The sequence below is a fragment of the Pelodiscus sinensis genome, chromosome 1, assembly GCF_049634645.1.
Source record: "Pelodiscus sinensis isolate JC-2024 chromosome 1, ASM4963464v1, whole genome shotgun sequence".
NCBI classification, from domain to species: domain Eukaryota; kingdom Metazoa; phylum Chordata; order Testudines; family Trionychidae; genus Pelodiscus; species Pelodiscus sinensis.
Window position 1 is genome coordinate 327777092 of NC_134711.1, and position 20567 is coordinate 327797658.

Consider the following 20567-nt stretch of genomic DNA (forward strand, 5'->3'; position numbering starts at 1 on the left):
CAGAGTTCACTCGCCCTGAGGATTTCACTCCCTGAGGGAATCGCGCAGCCCTGTTCTCCGGACTGGAGCGACTCTCAGCCAGCATCAAACTGGAGGGCTTATTGAGCTTTGAATGCAGCAAAGGCTCTCTGAGGCCTGCAAACCTGGCTTCCCTCAGCCCAGCACGTTAGAGTGTTCCCTGCAGTTAGGTGGGCTCTCCCTGATGAGAGTGTCTGCCCCAGGTCTAGGTTCACCCAATCCCTAGGATACAAGACCTTTTGTGTTATGCTGAGTGGGAACTGAAGCAGCGTAACACAATGGGGAGTCAGAACAAAGCCAGGTTGCACCCATCCCCATGGAAGGCAGGGAATCCCCATCAGATCACAGCAAGGGAAGAAAAAAGGGAAGCCATGTGTGGGGCAGGATATTCCTGCTGCCCGCGAGTGAGGAGTGTGAGCCCGTGCTGAGATGCAGCCTCAGTGGCAGGTCAGGACAAGGGCAGAGTTTGTAAGTGAAAAGAAAACATTTGGGTCCCCCTAGAAACAACTGTAACCCCCTTGTATCACCGTGGGTTACTGGGGAGCAGGCCGCACTCACCTGTGTGCCGGGGAGCCGTATGTTTTTAACATTGAAAAAGGTCCTGAGTTCCACCGGGGAGGTGTTGGATAGTTGGGGATCCCCGATCCACCCCCTTGCTGAAGTCCCTTGCTGCTAAAGGAATATACACTGGCGGTGCCTGCACCTAGCTGGCCCTATGCACACTGAATGCTGTGCCTTGGGAAACTCCAGGAAGTACCTGAATTGATGACATTAGAATTAACACTCTTTTACTCACCCACTTAAAGCAACAGGGCCTAACAGACTAAAAGTGAATACAATCACTTCACAAAGGACACAGACATAAAGGACACTCGTCTAACTGGCCTTTACCCTGCTCCCATTCATTCCATCTCCCAGACTGCACTCCTCTGGCTCTCACAGTCCCAAACACTTGCTGGCGTGGGAACTTGCAGATCTACAGCTGGAGTGGAGCAGCTGCCGGTTCTGCAGGCCCTTCTGACTAAAGGGTGACTCTCAGGTCACTAGCGGAGGTGTTGTCAGGAACGCCAATCTTGACATTTGAATTGTATAGAGATACTTACCTGCTTCTTCCTTTGTGCAAATTTAAACCAGGAGATGGAGAAAGCAATATGAAGGAATCCGACAGAATGATGCCTAGAAGGAATATTGGGCATGGGATGTGACTAGAGAGATGAATGTACATTTCATGGTGATCAGGGTATTTTTCTTTGTTTTTGTTGTTTTTATTAAGCTTCTCTGTGTAAAATCCATGTGCTCCACCCCCCCCACCACTTTCACTAGCTAAGCTATATCCAGAGATATTCTGTTCTCTGTGTTTTAGGCAACGCCTAGTGACCTAGTGTGCTTTATTAAAGATTTCTTTGGGTGTTTTAGTAAAACAATATTTTTTAAGGCATTGATTTGATTTTTTCATCCTGGGAGGCAACAAAAGATCTCTGTATGTGCCTGCCTAGCCTGAGAGGTCAGCTATTAAAGACACAGTGGCTACGTCTTCACTGGCCCCTTCTCCGGAATAGGCATGCTAATTTCGAACTTTGGAATAGGGAAATCCGCGGGGGATTTAAATATCCCCTGCGGGATTTAAATAAACATGGCCGCCGCTTTTTTTTCGGCTTGGGGAAAAGCCGGAAAAGAGCGTCCAGACTGGTGCGATCCTCCGGAATAAAGCCCTATTCCGGAGGATCTCTTCTTCCTACTTGAAAGTAGGAATAAGAGATCCTCCGGAATAGGGCTTTATTCCCAAGACGGAAAAAAAGCGGCGGCCATGTTTATTTAAATCCCGCAGGGGATATTTAAATCCCCCGCGGATTTCCCTATTCCAAAGTTCGAAATTAGCATGCCTATTCCGGAGAAGGGGCCAGTGTAGACGTAGCCAGTGTGTTTTCTGTGCTTCCTTTTTTTTTTTTTTTTTTTTTTGAACTCTCCTGTGGCTGAAGAGCTTGGGGTACGCCTGGGGAAGTGTTCCTTCCTGGGGTTTCAGGGATCTTTTAAAAAAATCACTTGGTGGCAGCCTATTTTCCAGAGCCAGTGCATCCGTGTCTCTGGGGAGTTTTTCTGTAAGCAGAGCCTATAGAGCAGGGCTGGGGAACCTCAGGCCTTGAAGATGGATGCAATCCTCAGCTTTCTTGGATCCATCTATCAAGGCTCAGTGCTCCCTCTCGCAGCTTTGGGAAGCCCACGCTGGAAATCCAGACCCCTCTCCTGCCATCCCCCTGCAAGGCTGGAGCACACAAAATCTACCACCCTGGCCCCACTCTCGGCTCTGGTGTGTGTTGGGAATGTGGGGAGGGTCTTTCTCCTTCTCACTCAGGAGCGACTTAAGCATTTGTTTTGGTTTGTTTTTGCTTCTCACTTGTGTGCGGCTGATTTTACTCTGGGTCAGTGGCCTCCAACCCAAACAATGTTCCCCACCCCTGCTATAGAGGCAGGGGATTAAAGGTCTTGTGCGGGCCCCCATCTTTTGCACTGGGAGTGCCAGAGAGGGAACAGGCCAGACAATTGTTATGAAATCTTATAAAAAGGCCAACACAATGCACAGCACCATGTTGATACAAAAGCGAGGATCTGTGCACGGGATCTCTCTGGAGCAGGGCAATGTTTGCAAATGGGAATGTTCTTTCTTCATTGCCATCCTCGGTATAGGCCACATACACCCAGAGAAGCCGACACACCCCATTTGAAAAGGTAGGGAGTAGATTATGGCTCCTTCTGGCCTGGAAACTTCTAGATCTATGAATCCCTGTCTTGCAAGGATTGTTACCTCAGATTCAACTTGTCCAATTTACTCCTCAACAAGGACAGATGCTGACCAAGAAGAAACAGGACAGTCACAGTACATCTGGGCTGTATGGTCTAAACCATGGGGTTCCCAAACTGGGAGGCGTGCCCCCCTGTGGGTGTGTGAAGAAATTCCAGGGGAGACGCAAGGCAACCCAGCCTCCCCACCATCAAATTTTGCTGTCCCACTCAGTTCCTTTTTTTTTTTTTTTGCTCACCAAGTTTTCCTGCTATTTTGGGGGGGGAGGGTCATGAGGGTTTTTCAAAAATCAAAAAGGGGGGCACGATGCCCAAAAGTTTGGGAACCACTGGTCTAAACCAAGTCCCATTTTGAGAAGTCTAAAAATTGTCCCACTCTTCCAATTCGCAACAACACCCATCGTGCTAAGGTGTGATTGCCAAGCACATCCCATCGGACACCCCAGGCTCATCTCTTTGGGGTATTTTTGTCCAGTGCTAAACCATCACTGCCAGCGTCATTAATGTAGGAAGTTTATAATCAAATACCACATGCTCACTGCCTTGTTTGCAGGGATGAGTCATGTACCAGACTTGCCACTCCCTGACTCCTCTTACGAGCCCTATCCCTTCCAATAAACCCCTGCCCCCCTTCCCTTTCCCTGATGTTCTGCCTCCAACCCAGCCCAGTCAGCTCTTGTTGAGATCAATACAGCAGTTCAGGTCGCTTTTGCAAGCCATTGACTCAACACCCTCCCTGGGATACACATCCCGGGAGCAAAATATGGAAGGCCTGGAGCTCCTCAGAGTACAATGACCCAGCTCTGGATGCCTCTCTGAACAGGCAACAAAATTTCATTGAAAGGGGAATTGGCGGAGGGCAGCCTTGAGTGAAAACATGAGGAAAGGGAGACGCCTCAGGGGAAAAGGATCCAGGATTGATTATTGGGCCATGTCTTCACAAGAGTCTTTTGTCTCCTGTGTCACTAGCCCTGGAGCCGGGTCATAAACTGAACCTTCACTTGATGAACACCCTGATGACCCTCACACGAAGGTGTTTGCTTTTCACGCTGTACACAATTGGGTTCATTAGGGGTGGAATCATCAGGTAGACATAGCCCACAAAGCTCTGAAGCAAGTGAGAAGAGCTGTTCCCGAATCTGTGTAGCACAGACAGCCCCAACATTGGGGTGTAGTAGAGCATGACAGCGCAGAGGTGGGAAACGCAGGTGTTCAAGGCCCGGAGGCACTCCATTCGGGATGCGATGCCCAGCACTGTTTTGAGGATCATCACATAGGAGAGGAAGATGAGCAGTGCATCCAACCCCACGGTGGAGATTGCAACAAACATGCCATAGATGCTGCTGGCTCTTATGTCTGAACAAGCCAACTTCATGACATCCTGGTTTAGACAGTAGCAATGGGACAGGACATTTCGGCAGTATTGATACTGTTTCAGAAGAAGGGGGAGTGGGAATGCTATAACCAAACCTCTTACCACAAACACCAGCCCCATCTTGGCTATTCTTGGAGGGCTCAAGAAGGAGGCATATCTCAGCGGGTTAAAGATTGCGATGAAGCGGTCAAAGGCCATCAACAGGAGCACGGAGGATTCAGTGATTGAAAGCAAGTGAATGAAAAACAGCTGAGCAAAACAGGCATCCATGTTGATCTCCCTAGAGTTAAACAGGAAAAGGCCCAGTATTGTCGGTATGGTGGATATCGATAAGCCAAGGTCTGTTACGGCCAACATGGAAAGGAAAATGTACATGGGCTCATGGAGGCTTGGGTCTGTTTTTATAAAGAATATAATGGCTGCATTGCCTACTATTGAAATAGCATACATGATGCTGAAGGAGATAGCGATCCAGAGATGGGCTTGTTCATGGCCAGGTATCCCAGTGAGAAGGAACACTGCAAATTGCAATTGGGTGTCATTAACAGCAGACATCTTATACCGGGCAGGTCCAAGGAGTTCTGACCTTTCCTTCCTGAAAAGAAAAACATCAGGAGACCAGATGCTATTTAACATGACATCTTTCTGAGCTGAATGGACATTGAAAGACTCCCATAAGGTTGTGGAAAATCAGACAACTTTTTTTTGCATTTACACCCACAAGTGACACATATTTTCTGGTTTAAATAAGTCAGATTTAAATGGTCCCATGACATTGAAAAACAAATCTTCACTGCTGTAATTGGATTTTCAGGGTAGCCATAAAAGCATCCAGTCCCTCTGTGAATCCTACTGAACTCTCTGCTCCTTTCCTGTCTTGTGTCTCTGAGTTCTGCAGCCTATTTAAGCTCCCTGTGGTTTTACAGTTGTGACCTTCCCACAATCACCCTTTCTGGGCCTCCAGTTCTGAGTATGTCCCCTGGTGAGGTATGCAATCACATGGCACACGCATGGGGAAAAGTCAATGTACAGAGTTGTCCTCCATTGTAGCTATCGATAAATGAATTTCATAACCTCATTATATGCATGTTTTTTTAATTGTCTTTACTCCTAAGAGTTCAAATTAAGCTTGTGCTTCTTTGCAAAACAAGGGATAAATCCTTAGGGCTGAATTGTGAATTCAGTAATATTCAATGCAACTATATTCATTGTTTCAATGCTGAAACAAAACCCAGCAGTTCTTATTTCTCAGGGCTTTTGGGGATATCTAGCACAGGCTGTTCATGAGCTGATTGAAAAATTACAGTAGAACAGCACAAAAGAGGGCTTTTTATGGTCTAGGTACACCTCCTTCTACGAGGAGTAACTCCTTTTTGTTTAAGACCTTTTGTGCAAAAAGATGTGTGTGGATGGGCAAGAAGGGGTTTTATGCAAAATTGCCAATTGAAAAAAGCCCAGGTGCTCTGGTGGCTACTCTGTGGATAGCGATCAGAGCTTTTTTGCAAGAGAGCATCCATAAAGTATGGGCGCTCTCTTGTGCAAAAGTATATCTCTTTGCCAATGAACTTTTGCAGTGTGGACACGCTCTTGCGCAAAAGGTTTTTGCACAAGATCACTTCTGCAAAAAGCTTCTTGCGCAAAAACCCTGCAGTGTAGATGTATCCAAAGAGATGATTTCTCAGGATAGAGTGAGACTAAACTGCAGTTTTTGTCATCTGGATTGCTTCAGAATCTAAAATCATAGACTGCTAGGAGTGGAAGAGACCTCAGGAGGCCATCAAGTCCAGCTCCCTGCCCAAAGCAGGACCAATCCCAACTAAATTGTCTCAGCCAGGGCTTTGTCAAGCTGGGATTTCAAAACCTCTAGGGATGGAGATTCCACTCCCTCCCTAGGGAAGCCATCCCAGTGCTTCCCCACCCTTCTAGGAAATGAGTTTGGACTTCCTGCACTGTAACTTGAGACCATTGCTCCTCATTGTGTCACCTGTCGCCACTGAGAACAGCCTCTCTCCATCCTCTTTGGAACCTCAGTTCTGAAGACAAAACAAGCCTAAATCCCTCCACCTCTCCTCGTTGGTCTTGTGATCCATTCCCTTAGCATTTTGGTTGCCCTCCACAGGACCCTCTCCAAAGAGTCCACTCCTTTCTGTGGTGGGGGGGCCCAGAACTGGATGCAATAGTCCAGATGTGTCCTCAGCAGTGCTGAATAAAGGGGAATAATCCCTTTTCTAGATCTGCTGGCTATACACCTCTTAATTCACCCTAATATACTATTAGCCTTCTTGGTTACAAGGGCTCACTGTTGACTCATATCCAGTTTCTCCTCCACTGTAATCCCCAGGTTCTTTTCTGCAGAACTGCTACATAGCCTGTGGGTCCTCAGCCTGTAACAATGCTTGTCCCAAGTACAGGAATCTTCACTTGTCCTTGTTGAACCTCATCAGATGACTTTTAGCCCAATCCTTCAATTTGTCTAGGTCACTCAGTGCTCTGTCCTTGCCCTCCAACAAAACTAACTCTCCTCTGTAGCTTGGGGTATGTCTAGATTACATGCCTCTGCCGACAGAGGCATGTAAAATAGCATACCCGACATAGTCAATGAAGCGGGGATTTAAATATCCCCAGTTTTATTAAAATAAAAATGGCCGCCACTCTGTGCCGGCTCAGCTGATTGTCGGCACAGCACGTGAGTCAAGATGCAGATCAGTAGACAAGGGAAGCCTTTGTCGACTGCTTGTGTAAACCTCGTTTCATGATCAGCTGAGCTGGCACAGCGCGGCGTTCATTTTTATTTTAATTAAGCCGGGGATATTTAAATCCCCCTTCATTGACTATGTCGGGTATCCTATTTTACATGCCTCTGTTGGCAGAGGCATGTAATCTAGACGTACCCTTGGTGTCATCTGTGAACTTGCCGAGGGTGCAATTCATCCCCTTATCCAGGTCATTAATAAAGATGGCGAACAAAACCGGCCCTAGAACCAACTTTTGGGGTACACTTCTTGAAACCGACTGCCAACCAGACATCATGACATTTATTGAGACAAGTTAAATATGACAATCTAGCCAGATTTCTATCCACCTTACAGTCCATTTATCCAATCCATACTTTCTTAACTTGCTGGCAATTACACGGAGGGAGACCATATAAAAAGTTTGGTAAAGTCAAGGTAGATCTCATGCACGGACTTCCCCATGTCCACAGACCCAGTTACCTAATCACAATAGGTTGCACCATCTCCACCGTTATTAAGCTGCAAGTCTACAAACAAACATTCAGTAACTTTACTTTCATCAGATTAACAGCTGACTGGTTCTCCTCTGGTGCTCGTCTGTCAGTCCATAGTATTTGGGGTGGTGACAGGCACTGCGGGAACTGTCTTAAACATTGATTCCCAGGGCTCTCACTCTGCAGTAGAAAATGACCCCGACACTGTTACTCAGGCATAATGAGGCCCTCAGCCTGTGAGGATCCTGGGCCCAATGGGAGCCTGGGGTCAGAGAAGTAGACAGACCATTGGTTAAAACCCTCTGATTCTCCAATGTTACATTTTACTCCTGCTGCTCAGACAGACCCGTGTTTTGGTTCAGGAAGGCTGGCTGGTCACTCGTCTCTCTAATCACCGCCTCCTACGGGAAGAACCACAGAGGCCAAACCTACTCACAGCTTCTGAGCAAGGACATTCAACCCACAGTGCGCTGTGAGACGGGGCCAGTCTGAGGGTGGGAGGAGTCTGACATCTGTCACTCAGAGACCAGAGAGGGGCAGCAACAGGAAGAAGCCTAGGTCCCTCCCCTAGTGAGGAAACAGAGCGGTTACCACAGAGCTTTGCAGCTCTGAGTTCCTGACTTCAAAATTGAGCCAGAGAGTAAAACCATTGAAAATGTATTTGCTGGTTACATTTTCTGGAGCAAATAAACCTGAGGTTAATTGGGAACTAGCCCCTCCTATTCGGTAGGGTCTCCCTTTGTTCAGTTCCCAGCAGGATCAGGCCCAGAGCACATGAAATGAAACCTCTAGAAATGAGAGACCTTGGGACTTCGGGGGCTTAACACACTGAGCCGGCTATGAATATCTAATCTCTGTGTAGTTTGAACATCACACCATGAGCATAGGCAGAGGTTGGGGAGGGTTCCCAGGCTACCTAGCGCTACCTGCCCTCCTGCCTCATCACTGAGTCACCCCGACAGCCCAGCTGAGTCCTCTGCCACTACACAGAACAGCTGCCAATGCAAACAGCCTGCAGCCTTAGCCCTGCACTTGGCATGTTACAGACAGTGACACCTGCCAACGTACCCAGTTCCTGCTAGAAGGGAGCCGCTGGCACCAGAGATCTTCACCTTGAAGCACAAGGAGTCACCGGAGAGGTTGCACGGGCAGCAGGCAGTGTGTGTTTAGATAGGGAGGCAGCTGCCTTTATGCAGCATGTTTGTACATTCCCATAGGACCACTTGACCATCAGGGAACCTCAGCTGCTTGGCTTCGTGCACCAGCTTTAACCCCACCATGGCCAATTGCAAACGGCAGGAGCGCAAATCCCAGGGGATGGAGATGATGCTAAACAACTGACCTGCAGCACCAACCCTGCTGCAGGCTCCGTTCCTGGAATCCAGGCTTAGCAGCCCTGTTTGTGTGGGTCTGATTAGTCCCATGGTTTCTTCCAGGGTGGCTGAGTGGTAACAGTGATGCTGCCACAGCTGTGATCTTGCTGAATTAGTGATGATGATGTTGATCACAATGATAATAATAAAAAACCCGATGAGCCCTCAGCTGCTCCCTTTCCTGCATTACAAACCCGAGCTGCAAGCAGGAAAGGTTCCGCAAGGCTCCACACAGGAAAATGTCCCTCCGGTTGTTCCAGAGTCCCAGGGGATGAGAAGCGGGACCCAGGATCCAGGGATTCCCAAACTTATGCACAAAATTCCACTGGTGCATAAAATTCCACTAGACTCAGCCACCCACTATCTCTGGGCCTCCACAGCTGCTCTAGGACCCTCGCTAACTCCCGGCTAGCACAGGCTGGTCAGAGACGTGCTACCAAGGCCTGTCACAGTAGCCACTTCCTGCTGGCCCTTGGCACTGTGCAGGGAGGAGGGGGCTGCACAGAGAGGGGAAGGCTGGTGAGAGTCGCTGAGGGGCCCAGTACCCATCCACACCCTGGTGTGGCAAGTTTCAAACTTCCCATCCCCAGAGTGCAGCCACTGAGTCCATCTGTGCCACCTTTATGTAAAAGAAGAGGTAGATGCGAAGCGTCCAATTTGCCTTGGGGATCCAGGCGATGGCCGCTGGGCAGCCTCAGGGCAGCTGAGCCTGCAGGGAGAAATGACCCTTTTCCTATGGAAACTCAGCCCGAAAAAAGTGAAAGAAAAAGAAACATTTTAGTCTGGGTGAAAATTTTTCAGGGAGTGAAAAGAGAAGCCTTCTGCTTCCCAGCCCAGCTCCAGCTCTACCCACACACCTCTGTCCCTCATGCCACAGGGCCTAGACTGCAGCACTATCTTCTGGGGGGGAGGGATAGCTCAGTGGTTTGAGCATTGGTCTGCTAAACCAAACCCACAGTCGTGAGGTCAATCTTTGCAGAGGCCATTTGGGACAAACATTTGTCAGGGATGGTACTACATCCTGCTGTGAAGGCAGGGGACTGGACATGATTCAATGACCTTTCAAAGTCCCTTCCAGTTCTAGGAGATAGGCAATCTCCATTCATATTTTTTATTTTTTATTTTTTTCCTCCCCCTCATGCAGCCTCCAATCCAAAATAACCCCCTCAGGTGAGCATATATATCAATAGCAGTGGAGACGTGTAGCTCCTCAAAAGAACATAAGAACAGCCACACCGGGTCAGACCAAAGGTCCATCTAGCCCAGTGTCCTGTCTGCCGACAGTAGCTAGCGTGGGGGCTTCCTTTTGCTTATTTTAAACCTGCTACCTATTAATTTCATTGGGTGACCCCTAGCTCTTATGTTATGGGAACCAGTAAATAACTTTTCCTTATTCACTTTTCCACTCCATTCATGATTTTATAGACCTCTATCATATCACCCCTTAGTCTCCTCTTTTCTAAGCTGAAAAGTCCAAGTCTTTCATCTCTCTTCGTATGGGTCCCATTCCAAACCTCTAATCATTTTTGTTGCCCTTTTCTGATCCTTTTCCAATGCCAATATATCTCTTTTAAGATGAGGTGACCACAGCTGTATGCAGAATTTAAGATGTGGGCATTCCAAGGTTTTATACAGATACAATAAGATATTCTCTGTCCTATTGTCTATCCCTTTTTTTAATGCCTTCTAATATTCTGTTTGCTTTTTTGACTGCTCCTGCACACTGAGTGGAAGTTTTCAGAGAAACATCCACAATGACTCCAAGATCTCTCTCTTAAGTAGTTGTAGCTAAATTAGCCCTCATCATTGTGTATGTGTAGTTGGGGTTATTTTTTCCAATGTGCATTACTTTACATTTATCAATTAATTTTCAGGTTCCATTTTGTTGCCCAATCACTTAGTTTGGTGAGATCTTTTTGAAGCTCTTCACAGTCTACTTTGGTCTTCATTACCTCAAGCAGTTTAGTATCAACTGCACATTTTGACACTGTGACAGAGCGACATGATCCCACACTCACAGCCAGAGCAGCGCATCCATAAAGCCGGAAACGCAACCAGACGGCTGGGGGCAAGATGCAGGGGATGCGACAGAGGAAGAAGCGTCCACTGCAGCCAGTGGAATGGGGGCGGGGGGGAGGGTGGGTATGAAGGAACACCCGCACACCTCCGCAAGGGGTGGGCTGGGCAAGGAATGCCCTGACGTGGCCGGAAAAGGTGGGGTGAGCCAAGAACGGGCCCTTCAAGAGTGCACAGCAGAGTGCCAGGAGGGAGGCGGGAGGAAGGTGGACTGGTGAGGGGTGAGCCGGGAACCAGCTGCGCGGGAGGAGGCAGAGGCCAGGAGCCCACAGTGAGACTCCAGAAGGAGGGAATGGAGGAAAAGGAAGTAGCTCAGGATGGGGCCGGGAGCTATTGGCCGGGCTGGCGAGTTGAGGGCAGCAGCCCCGTCAGTCAGCATAGGGGTGAAGGGTCCCTGTAGCCTTAGGATCCTGGGCTGAGACTCAGAAAGAGGGAGGGCCCAAGTCTCCCTTTCCCACCAAGAAAACCCCCAACTCCATTGAATTTGGCCCCCCCTCCCCCAGTCATAGGCGACACAGGTGTCATTCAGCACCAAGGGCATCGCAAAGCTCACAAAAAGGGGTCCCTTCCTGGCTGGCCTGACCTGACTGGGGACCCCAGAGAGAGGGCAAGAATAAAGAGGTGGTCGGGAGCATCCGGAGAAAGGGCGTGGGCTACACAACCCCCTTACAGACACCTCACTGTTTACCCCTTTCTCCAGATCATTTATAAATAGGTTGAACAGGATTGGTCCCAATATGGACTCTTGGGGGACTAGTTACCACCCTCCATTCTGAAAACTTATCATTTATTCCTACCCTTTGTTTCCTGTCTTTTAACCAGTTATCAATCCACGAGAGGACTTTTCCTTTTATCCCATGACAGCTTCCTTTGAGCCAGTCTTTGGTGAAGGACCTTGTCAAAGGCCCTCTGGAAATCTAAGTACACTGTATTTACTGGATCCCCCTTATCCACATGTGTCTTGTCACCCTCAAAGAACTCGAGTACATTTGTAAGAGTGTCTCTCACCACCACCACCATGTGTGAGTCTGTCCTCCCTCTCTGGAAATCTATGGAGGCTCACTCTCATCTCTGGCAACTTTAACCTTTGGCTGGAACCTTGGCCCCACACTGAACTATGTCTCCCCCCTTTTGGGGGCTCGCGTCTCCACTTATCTCCCCAGAACTTCCCTCCACTCCCCACTGCCCTGCTTTTTCCACAGAAGCAGGCTTTTGTTCTCTTTGCCCTTTCCACTGATCATACCAGCAAGAGGAACCGGGCCAAACAACTTCTTCTGAAAAGAAATACTTTTGGTGGCAGGGAAAGGGCTTAAAAAATTGACTGTCCATACCCAGAGAGGACCTGTGGTCACCCCACCACAGATGTCACCTGGTATGGCTACAACACCCCTATAACAGCGGGATCCCATGGAAAAGGCTTGTCTGCAACAACCCATCCATCAGAGGAACAATATGGCTGTGTCTACACTGGCAAATTATTCAGGAAAATCAGCCGCTTTTCCGGAAAAACTTGCCAGCTGTCTACACTGGCCGCTTGAATTTCCGGAAAAGCACTGACGATCTAATGTAAAATCATCAGTGCTTTTCCGGAAAAACTATGCTGCTCCCGTTTGGGCAAAAGTCTTTTTCCGGAAAACTGTTCCGGAAAAGGGCCAGTGTAGACAGCACAGTAGTGTTTTCCGCAAAAAAGTCCCGACCGCGAAAATGACGATCGGGGCTTTTTTGCAGAAAAGCGCATCTAGATTGGCCACGGACGCTTTTCCACGAAAAGTGCTTTTCCAGAAAAGCGTCCTGCCAATCTAGACGTGCTTTTCCGGAAATACTTTTAACGGAAAATCTTTTCTGTTAAAAGCATTTCCGGAAAATCATGTCAGTGTAGACATAGCCTATAAGAATATAAGCTTGGCCATTTTGAGTCAGACCAATGGTTCATCTATTCCAGTGTCCTCATCCAAGGTGCTTCAGAGAGAATAGACAGAAAAGGAGAATTATGTCGTTCTTCCTCTGTCATTGACTCCCATCTTCTGAAAGTCAGAGATTTTGAGACACCCAGCATATGGGGTTGTGTCTTTGACCATCCTGCCCAATAGCCACTGACGGACCTATCTTCCATGAACTTACCTAGATGGTTTTTTGGAGCCAGTTATACTTTTGCCCTTCTTACCATTCCCTAGCAAGGAGCACCACAGGCTGACTAGGTGTTGTGTGCAGAACTTCTTCTTTTTGTTTCTTTTAAACCTGCTGCCTATTAACTTAATGGGTGACCACTGGTTTTTGTGTTATGTGAAGGTGTGAATAAGTGTTTCTGACTCACTGCTGCACACCACTCAGGATTGTATAGACCTCTGTCTTATCCCCACTTAGGCATCTCTTTTTCAAGCTGAAAAGTCCTAGTCTCTTTAATCTCTCATGATGTGTTTGCTGTTCCATACCACTAAGCATTTTATTGCCCCTCTCTTTACCTTTTCCATTATTCATATATCTTTATTGAGATGAGGTAACCAGAACTGAACACAGTATTCACGATGTGGCAGTACAATGGGTTTACACAGAGGCGATATGATATTTTCTTATGTGATACCAATCCCTTCTCTAATTATTCCTCACATTCGCTCTGGCTATGTCTACACTCATGGCTTCTTGCACAAGTATGGCCGTTTTTGCGCAAGAATCCTCAGAGCATCCACACTGCCTGCCTGCTCTTGCACAAGGAAATTTACAGTATAGCGTGGTAAGAGAGGGCTTCTTGCACAAGAGCTGTGCTATTTTTTAACAGGTGTACACCCTCTTGTGCAGGAGCTCTTGCACATGAAGGCAGTGTGGACGCTCGGCAGGGATTGCTTGTGCAAGAAACCCCTATGATTGAAATGTCCATCAGAGCTTTCTTGCACAAGAGAGTGTCCACACTGCCATGGATGCTCTCGCGCAAAAGCACAGCGCGCACATGGCAGTGTGGACGTTTTCTTGCGCAGGAAGCCTCCAGTGTAGATGTAGCCTTCGAGTTTTTCCCCCACTGCTGCTGCACCTTGGGTGGTTGTTTTAGAAAACTGTCCACGATGGCTCCCAAATCTCCTTCTTGAGTGCCCATGCTGCTTTGGGGAGTTATGGACTCACCATCCTCCCTGGGATGTACAATCTGGGGGCAACATGTGGAAAGTCTCGGGCTCCCTGGCTCTCTGGCCAGCTCTTACCATGGCCCAGCTCAGGATTCCACCCTGAACCGGGAGAAGAGTCTCAGTTAAAGGGGAATAGTTGAGATGCAGCCTTGAGCAAATAGATGAGGAAAGGGAGGCGTCTCAGGTGAAAAGGTTCCAGGATGGAATATGTGTCATCACAAGTGTTTTTTGTCTCCTGTGTCACCATCCCTGGAGGCAAGTGATGAACGGACCCTTCACTTGACAAACGCCCGGATGATCCTTGCACGAAGGTGTTTGCTTTTCACACTGTACACAATTGGGTTCATCAGGGGTGGGACCAGCAGGTAGACGTAGCCCAGGAGAATCTTAAGCAAGTGGAAAGAGCTGTTCCCAAATCTGTGTAGCACAGCCAGGCCAATGTCTGGCACATAGAAGAGCAGGACAGCGCAGAGGTGGGAGACGCAGGTGTTCAGGGCCCTGAGGCTCTCCGTGCGGGACGCAATGCTCAGCACAGTTTTGAGGATCATCACATACGAGAGGAAGATGAGCAGCGAGTCCAGTCCCAATGTGAAGACTGTAGTGAACATGCCATAGATGACATTGACAGTGATGTCCGCACAAGCCAATTTCATGACGTCCTGGTGCAGGCAGTAGGAATGGGAGAGGACATTGGCTTGGCAGTATGGGAATCGTTTCAGGAGGAAAGGGAATGGGAATGCTACGGCCACCCCTCTTACCACAAATACCAGTGCCAATTTGACTATTCTCGGCAGGGTTAAGATGGAAGCGTATCTCAGTGGATTACAAATTGCGATGAACCGATCAAAGGCCATCAGCAAGAGAATGGAGGATTCGATTTTTGCAAGAAAATGGATGAAGAACAGCTGGGCAAAACAGGCATTGAGGCTGATCTCCCTGGAGTTAAACAAGAATATACCCAGTATCGTCGGTACGGTGGCTATCGATAAGCCAAGATCTGTGAGGGCCAATATGGAAAGGAAAATGTACATTGGCTCATGGAGGCTTGAGTCTGTTTTTATAAAGTACATAATGACTGCGTTTCCTACTATCGAAATAGCATACATGAAGCTGAAGGGGATGGAGATCCAGAGATGGATGTCTTCGTGACCAGGTATCCCAGTGAGAAGGAACACTGCAAATTGTGATTTGGTATCATTGACAGGTGTCATAATGCACTGGGCAGGTCTAAGCAGCCTTCTTTCCTAAAAGAAAAAGAACAGGAGACTAGATGATATTTAACACAACATCTGTCTGCACTGAATGGAAGCTGAGAGACTCCCAGGTGTTTGTGGAAGATCCACAAATGTATAGTTTTGCATTTACACCACTGATTGGAAATCAGGCACTGCTGAACTGGATCAGAGCTATAACCTATGCATGTTAATTTTCAGAGGCCAGTCCAAGATGCTACTGAGGACAGCAAAGAAACCCTGCAATAGGCAGCTAAGAGATAATCTTCCCCAAGGAAACTTTTCCCGAACACCTGCTAGTGAGACATATTTTCTGATATAAATCGGGACTATTTAGATCCCTTCTAAGACATTTAAAAACAAATCTTCACTATTGCAAATGGATTTTCTGGTTAGCCATATAAACAACCTTTGAATCCTGCTAAGCTCTCTGCCCCATTGTTGTCTGAGTTCTGCAGCCTAGTGGAGAACCCTTTGAGTTTACAGATGTGACTTTCTCAAAGACACCCTTTTCAGGCCTCCACTTTTAAGCATGCCCCATCAGGTCCCGTGAAATATGTGCAATCACATGGCAAGGGAATGGTGAAAACAGGCATTGTATTTAGCTGTCCTCCATTGAAACTCTATATAAATGTGTTTCATTGCCTCATCAGATGCATTTTTTTTATTTTCTCCACTCCTGAGAGTTCAAATTAAGTTTCTTTGCAGAACAGGGGATATATTCTTAGGGCTGTGTTCTGAATTCAGCAACGTTGACTTCCACTGCGTCACTCCAGATACAGATGTGCAAACTAGATCAGAAGCAGGCGCTATTAACCTTCCCCTAACAAATTCTCATGGTGATGCACTTGGACTTCCAAGATTCACTGCAAGAGAAGCTGACTTTTTTCATGGCTAATGGTGACTGAATCCAGAGAATGTAATTGTCCTGTAGCCTTCTCCTCACAGGACCTGCATGCTCTCCCCATGCAAGGGTCTGTAGACTTTGTCAAGTTACAAGCTAACACAGACAGCGACTTCAGCAGGGCCGAGGAGGGGACAGCCTCACAAATGGGTAAATATTGCAAATGCTAGGTTTGTGCTAATATCAAGCTGCGTGTGCAAGTGACTTCAGCCATGCTCCTGTGACAGGTTATGTGTGCAAATTAGACACAACGGCTGTGTCTACATTGGCCCCTATTCCGTAATAGGGATGCAAATGTAGCACTTTGGAATAGGCAAATCCGCGGGGGATTTAAATATCCCCCGCGGCATTTGCATTAACATGGCTGCCGCTTTTTTCTGGCTTGTAGATAAGCCGGAGAAAAGCGCCAGTCTAGACGCGATCCTCCGGAAAATAAGCTCTTTTCCGGAGGATCTCTTATTCCTACTTTCAAGTATTCCAAAGTGCTACATTTGCATCCCTATTATGGAATAGGGGCCAATGTAGACACAGCCAACCACTTTACACTCTCCTTTTCTGCATGTGAGCGGTTGTCTTTGCTGAAAGAAAAACCAGCGGTTCTTATCTCTCAGGATTTTTGGGGACGTCTGGCCCAGGTAGTGCAGAAGGACAGTGTACATGGTCCTGATGCAAGTGTCACACTTCCAGTCACATACCAGAAGGGGAGCTGGGTTAGTCTGTATCTGCAAAAACAACGAGGAGTCCTGTGGCATATTAAAAACGAACGGATTTATTTGGGCACAAGCTTTTGTGGGCAAAACTCCAGTTTGTCAGATGCCTCTGATGAACTGGGTTTTTGCCTATGGCCATTTATACCTTTCAGTGAGTTACAAGGAGAGAGTATCAAACACCAATTCATGGAACAAAGGGTTAATAGCACAAAATCATTGCAAGCAATATTTCTGGAACTTCGCTGGACATTTTTTAGAAGCCAAATGCTTTGAAGCAGTAATGTTACCACTGCTCCTTGTTGTAGAGATTCCAATAACACTGTTGCTGGCCTTCCACATGCAGACATGTCCTGAAAGTTTGTTTTGTCGTATTTGTAACACAGTGAAAAGTTATGACATAATATTTACGCAGCTGTTTTTGAGTACGCACATGTCAACCCATTCCCGCCCTGGTGAAATTCCGGTGAAATTCGTTCAGAGATGATTTCTCGGGTGAGAGTGGGACCTATAATGGGTCATCTGTCCTCAGCTGCGTCTAGACCGGCATGATTTCGCGCAAATAATTTTAATGGAAAAGTTTTTCTGTTAAAAGTATTTGGGCAAGAGAGCATCTACATAGTATGGACGCTTTTGCATAAAATACATCTTTGGCGCAAAAGCATCTGTGCCAGTGTAGACGCTCTCTTGCACAAGAAAGCTCCGATGGCCATTTTAGCCATCAGGCTTTCTTGCGCAAGAAATTAACTTGCCTGTCTACACTGGCCCTCTTGCACAAGAATACTTGCACAAGAGGGCTATCCCTGAGCGGGAGCGTCAAAGTATTTGTGCAAGAACCACTGATTTTGTACAGTACAAAGTCAGTGTTCTTGTGCAAATACTCGTGGCCAGTGTAGACAGGTGGCAAGATTTTTGCGCAAAATCTTGCCAGTCTAGATGCCCCCTAATTGTGTTCAGAACCTGAAAAGATGGAAATATCTCTCAGCCTTCATTCAGCCACTTGTCAGCAAACATATCTAGTGTCTCCTCTGTCCCTGGGTGAACAGCTGATTGGCTTGAATAAGTATTTCTTATGTGCTCCTCATACTATTTGCAATGGATCTGTACTATGGACTCTTTGATCAATGATCAGTAGACTACTGCCATGTGGGAGATGAAGTGCCATTGCCAGGAATCCTCAGGCATTTGACTTTGAAACCCACTTTCTCCAAAACCTCATGTTGTCCGAAGAACAGGTGCTGGGGTGACTGTGTACTAGAGAGTGAGAGCTCAGGGAATAAATATTTCAAATACTGACCCCAGTACCTGTTGCCCCTTTGGATACAGGTGACAGGCTGACAGAACAGAACCTGAGGAGAACCAATCAGCTGTTCACCCACGGACAGAGGATTCCAACAACTCTTCTGCTGGCTGTGGCTATACAGGGCATCCCTGCTATAAATCTCCCCGGTATACATCCATTCTGCACTAAAGTCTTTGATGCTTGTAGGAACTGATGCACTCAAATCCTCCTATTTCCTGCTCTTACTTCACGCCACCTCCTCCCCCAGTTTGCGCAAATGGAAGTCAGCTGCAGGAGAAAAATTCCCCATGTTGAGTTGTTTCTCTATAAGTCCAAGTTTTCTGGAACGTATCTTGGACTTATAGCAAAGACGGCTGGCGCATGCCATGGATATATGATTGAATTGGGGTTAGTCCTGCTTTGGGTGGGGGGCTGGACCCAATGACGCCTGAGGTCTCTTCCAGTTCTAGGACTCTATGCCCAGACCACAGGGCACCTCTAGAAACGGACCCCCCTGTGAAATCCATATTTGGAGTTCTGGGGGTTTAACACTCTGAGCTTGCTTTGAGGGTCAGATTTCTGTGTAGCTTTCACAGCCCAGTGTGGAGCATGGGCATATGAAGGGGGAGGGTTCCCAACTACCTAAAACCCTCTGGCCCTGTTACTGAGTCACCCCGACAGCCCCACTGAGTCCTCTGCCACTGCACAAAACAGCTGCCAATGCAAACAGGCTGCAGCCTTCGCCCTGCACTTGGCATGTTACAGACAGTGACACCTGCCAACGTACCCAGTTCCTGCTAGAACGGAGCCACTGGCACCAGAGGTCTTGACTTGAAAGCCGAAGGAGTCATCGGAGAGGTTGCACGGGCAGCAGGCAGTGTGTGTTCAGATAGGGAGGCAACTGCCTTTATGCAGCATGTTTGTACCTTCCCTTGGGCCTCTTGGTCATCAGGGAACCTCAGCTGCTTGGCTTCCTGTGCACCATCTTTAACCCCGTCACGGCCAACGGCAAAGGGCAGGAGGTCAAGTCACAGGGAGATTCCACATGGCTCAAAACATGGAAAATTCCCTCAGATCATTCCAGTTGAGGGCTTTGATTTTTCAGTGGTCCCACTCAATGTTTGGCTGGATTCCTGCTTCTCACACACCTTTCAAAAATACTCTTCATTTTTGTGTGTTTTGCTACTTGCTCTTCAAATCCTTTCAGCCAGGGAGAATCAAAGAATCATAAAACCCTAAGGCTGGCAGAGGCCTCAGGAGTCGAGTCCAGCCCCCTGCCCAAAGCAGGACCAACCCCAACTAAACTATCCCAGCCAGGCCTTTGCCGAGACAGGACTTAAAACCCCGAAGGGATAGAGATTCCATCACCTGCCTAGGGAATCCATCCCAGTGTTTCCCCACCCTCCTAGGGACATAGTTTTCCCTAATAACCAACCTAGCCACCCCTTCCTCCATTGTAACTTGAGGCCATTGCTCCTCATTCCATCATCTGTAACCACTGAGAACATCCTCTTTGGAACCTCCCTTCAGGAAGTTGAAGGCTGCTATAAAATCCCCCCCCCCTTCTCTTCTGCAGACTAAATAAGCCCAACTCCCTCAGCCTCATGTGCTCCAGCCCTCTCATCATTTTGGTTGCCCTCCACTGGACCTTCTCCAATGCGTCCACATCCTTTCTGTAGCGGGGGGGCACAGAACTGGATGCAATACTCCAGATGTGGCCTCACCAGAGCCAAACAAAGGGGAATATTCAGTTCTCTAGATCTGCTGGCAATGCTCCTCCCCATGCAGCCTAAAATGCCATTAGCTTCTTGGTTAGAAGAGCACACAGCTTTTCCTCCACTGTAATCCCCAGGTGCTTTTCTTCAGAACTGCTACTTAGCCGGTCGGTCCCCAGACTGTAACTATGCTTGGGATTCTTCCGTCCCAAGTGCAGGACTCTGCAATTGTCCTTGTTGAACCTCATCAGATTTCTTTTGGCCCAATCCTCTAATCTGTCTAGGTCACTCTGGACCCGCTCCCTGCCCTCCAAAATAACTACCTCACCCCCTAGCTTTGTGTCATCTGCAGACTTGCTGAGGGTGCAATCCTTCCCCTCATCTAGGCCATTAATAAAAATGTTGAACAAAAACCGCCCCAGAACCGATCTCTGGGGCACTCCACTTGAAACCGACCACCAACCTGACATCGAGCCATTGATCACTACCCGCTGGGCCTGACAGTCTAGCCAGCTCTCTATCTACCCTAGGGTATGTCTACACAGCAAAGTTATTTCGAAATAACAGCCATTTTGAAATTGATTCGAAATAGCGGAGCACTTATTTTGAATTTGGTAAACCTCATTCCACAAGGAATAACACCAAATTTGAAATAGCTATTTCGAAATAAGTGCTGTGTAGAAACTTATTTCGAAATAGGGGGCCTCCAGCCTTCCCAGGGAGCCCAGTTGGCCACTCCAG

General features: G+C 47.7%; 2 protein-coding genes across 2 annotated transcripts; both read right to left on the minus strand.

The window, feature by feature from the left end:
- Positions 1-3814: 3814 nt before the first annotated feature.
- On the minus strand, positions 3815-4747 carry LOC102463696 (olfactory receptor 51G2-like). The gene has a single exon (XM_006113133.2). The coding sequence runs from the start codon at positions 4745-4747 to the stop codon at positions 3815-3817; it is 933 nt and encodes a 310-aa protein (XP_006113195.2).
- Positions 4748-14261: 9514 nt separating this feature from the next.
- On the minus strand, positions 14262-15215 carry LOC102463943 (olfactory receptor 51G2-like). Its single transcript, XM_006113134.2, has one exon. The coding sequence runs from the start codon at positions 15195-15197 to the stop codon at positions 14262-14264; it is 936 nt and encodes a 311-aa protein (XP_006113196.2). The 5' UTR covers positions 15198-15215.
- Positions 15216-20567: the final 5352 nt, after the last annotated feature.